The sequence below is a fragment of the Populus alba genome, chromosome 12 (genome assembly GCF_005239225.2).
Source record: "Populus alba chromosome 12, ASM523922v2, whole genome shotgun sequence".
NCBI classification, from domain to species: domain Eukaryota; kingdom Viridiplantae; phylum Streptophyta; class Magnoliopsida; order Malpighiales; family Salicaceae; genus Populus; species Populus alba.
Genome location: NC_133295.1, coordinates 2624743 through 2628014, shown reverse-complemented (window position 1 = coordinate 2628014; position 3272 = coordinate 2624743). Strand labels below are relative to the sequence as shown.

The 3272-nt window shown below is 36.4% G+C and overlaps 1 protein-coding gene across 1 annotated transcript; it reads right to left on the bottom strand.

Annotated features, from left to right (window-relative positions):
* Positions 1-672: 672 nt before the first annotated feature.
* LOC118033598 (UPF0481 protein At3g47200-like) lies at positions 673-2877 on the bottom strand. The gene is made up of 2 exons (XM_035038621.1): positions 2762-2877; positions 673-1969 (listed from the first exon to the last, which is right to left on the bottom strand). The coding sequence occupies exons 1-2, from the start codon at positions 2875-2877 to the stop codon at positions 673-675; spliced, it is 1413 nt and encodes a 470-aa protein (XP_034894512.1).
* Positions 2878-3272: the final 395 nt, after the last annotated feature.

Genomic DNA, 3272 nt, shown 5'->3' with positions numbered 1-3272 from the left:
TACTCAGTTTTACTAGCTTCTTGATCATTCAGAACGCAATCTCTGTATTAGTCTCGATCGTACATGCAAAAAAAAAAAACAAATTCTAGTAATAATTTAACATGGATATGACGTGCCATAATCCAGGCTTCCACAGTTGCACTTGATTTTTCTGGCCGCTTGCTGGTCTTTGGGGCCCATAGTGATATGATGGCTGTATATCAAATCTCTGTGCATATGTATTAACGTTTAATCATTAATGTTGGTATTATTTGTTTCATTGTTGTTTGGAGTTGGCAAGGTCTAGTCCGCCAACGGAAAATTGTTACTTCTTGAGAATCCACCTACAAGGATCCTCATATCCGATGACGCAGGATTCGCACGCTTTGGACAGTGTTATCAGTTGTTCGTCTGGTGATCGTCCCTGTTTGTCTGTCCATGTAGGTGGATGATCTCAAACGCCATGTAGGAATCCACCATCAGAAAAACATAAGCAATTAATAGTTGATGGATAGATCATAGATGCAAAAATACATAGATACACTATATAATGTTCCTTAAAGTTGATTCCAACAAAGTACAATACTAATGATTATTCTCTTATTTTTACAATAAAACAAGTGAACTAAGATTTATTTACAGAAGGGGAAGAGGAATTCTACAGACACTGAAGCATTCGAACCTCGAGTATTACTAAAAGGATCGACTAAACTTGACGATTTTTATAATCAGGACGATCAATCCTACAACAGTTGCAGTGCCTGCGACAACATTCCTGAAAAAATGTCTTCTGAGGTAGGCCTTAATCTGGTTATACCAGATATCAGAGTAATCATTTAACTCTTTGGCGAGACTGTTATAACATGAAGGAACTTCATTAGTAATAACTATGATATTTCGGCAAAGGTTGTTAATCAGCTTAGCCACAGCAGCACTTTCTCCGAGCCTATTAATAATAACTTTACTTTCAATGAGCAAGTCTGCATCTTTATCATTATCCACAAGCGAATCCAAGAAGTTAGCATACTGGCAGATGTACGCTTCATTAGGAAAATGACATTGCTCCAGCGCCATAAGGTTTCGTAAGAGACATTCAGTATATTCGTCAATCTCAAGGATTGGAATATGCAACTCACCTTCCTTGATACCTTCTCTTTCCTGGCCTCCACTCCATGCTTTTATGTCAAGTAAGCATGCATCTTCCATTGGCTTGAACTTCATTCCTGCTTCTTCCAGCCTAGTTGCTCTTTTACAACAGGTATTTTGCGTACTAGAATCTGCACATGGGTGTCCGGATGACAGAAAAAACCTTACCAAATCAGTGAAATGTAATATTTTATGAGGATTGGTTTCTTTCTTCCCGTACTTCTTAAAGTACTGGCAAGCAAGTTCCAGGAAACAACAGCAACCGGCCGGTTTAATGTGTATGGTGGCAATTTTATATAATTTATCAAGAATGAAGAACGGCAGCTGGTTTTCGAGCAATATCAGGTCCAGTTGAACAGCATTTTCCCGCCAGGGATTACCTATTATATAATCGTACTTATTTCCGTCTTGAGATTTGTTTCCATCTCTCTCATATTCTCCGGTCTTCAAGAAGAGCTCGAGGATGAATACAGCATCACATTTAATCATCTTCAAAAATGGTTTTTCATCTAATGAAAAATCATCAGCATAGCATTTGCGGATTTCATCTACACAATCTTTAATGGTGCTCTCAAGTCCCTGCTGTAAAACTGCCCTTTTTTCCTCAGGGAGTCTGTTAAGGAATTGGTCGAAATACGCTCCCTTCAGTTTTTTCATAAATTCAACCTCTTTCTCTTGGTGAATTGGGCCTATACAGATTACCTGAGGGTCATAGGCATGACTATTTACTCGCCTAATTTTTTCCGGAACATGGTAGATACATATCTCTTCCTGACAGCTGGTAGTTTGCACGGTATCAATGGAAGTGCTTGCTGAACCACGGCCACCGTTCTGTCTAGTTGTACTGCTCAAATGACAATAAAAGTCTTGTCATTATTACACAAGGAAATCGATTTCTCCTTTAAAAAAAAATCCTGTGATCTATTTTCAAGTATTTGAACTACAATAGAAATAGCAACAAAATTAAACTTTGTACTCAATCAGAATTCCAGGCATTCACAAAATGTTGTAATTTTTATTTATGAAATATGTTAGAATTTTTTCCCATTTAGCTAGATACTGAAAATCTTCAATAGGATTGCTAGAGCATAGTAGCTATGGAGATGATTCCCTCGATACTGGATAGTCAAAAAGCATAGTCTCCCAAGTTTTCAGTTTCGATCAATTATGTCCTTGTAATGAATTTTTTTCAATCCAACTCTTACACTTCCAATTTGTAGTTGACTCTCCGTTAATAACAGATTGGAGAGTTGGCTAACAAATTAAGAAGATTACTTAACTGAATGAATGGGACATCTACTCTTAAAACAATACAATTTGATCCCCATCCATTTCAATTTACACACTGAATACAATCTTATACATACTAAAAATCCATGGGTTGTAAATTATTTTTTTTTGGATAACTTCTCGATGGAGATATTCTTATAGAGTATCCAACACAAGAAGCCCTAATAGGGGCAGATTTTTACCCGATTTGTTATGGATATCCAGATCCGACTCCGCGGTAACCAGGACAGGATGAGTAGTATGGTTTTGAGTTTTTTTTAGGTTGAAAACTTGCCCCAAACCTTACCCATATACACCCCTAATTATTGCTAGGAATTACTCCTAATTTTGTTTGATGTTCATTTACCTGCACGGTAATAATGCCTCTGTTATTTTGATCTTTTCCTGCACGGTAATGCCATTTGAGTCGTCAGCATGTTGATCATCAAGAAGAGGAGTTGATGGATCATCGTCAGTACTCATCTGTCTAATTTCACTGCTCAAATGACAATAAATGTCTGGCATTACCCAAGGGAATCAATTTCAAAAAGAAAAAAACACTTACTCCCTATTCTTAAGTATTTGAACTCCACAATAGAAATAGCAACGAAATTAAGTTTCTCAATCAGAATTCCAGGCATTCAGGAGCAATCACAACATGTTGTAATTTTATTTGTGAAATGTGTTGTAATTTTCAATCAAGAACTGACAAATCTTCAATAGGATTGTTAGAGCTATAGAGATGCCCCCCCTTGATATTGGAAAATTGAAGTAATTAGAGTTTTTTTCTTATATCTATATTTTTCTTTAAAATAAATCAAAAGTATCCCTGTACTAGATAGACTTGGGGTAAACATAGTTTTAATAAGATAAAATTT

What these genes read in the sequence shown, in the direction of transcription:
- LOC118033598 (XM_035038621.1), bottom strand. Translation starts at nt 2,877, where the DNA reads ATGAGTACTGACGATGATCCATCAACTCCTCTTCTTGATGATCAACAT. An exon ending in GAGGCATTATTACCGTGCAG is followed by an intron (nt 1,970 to 2,761) that starts GTAAATGAACAT and finishes TCATTTGAGCAG; the next exon opens with TACAACTAGACAGAACGGTG.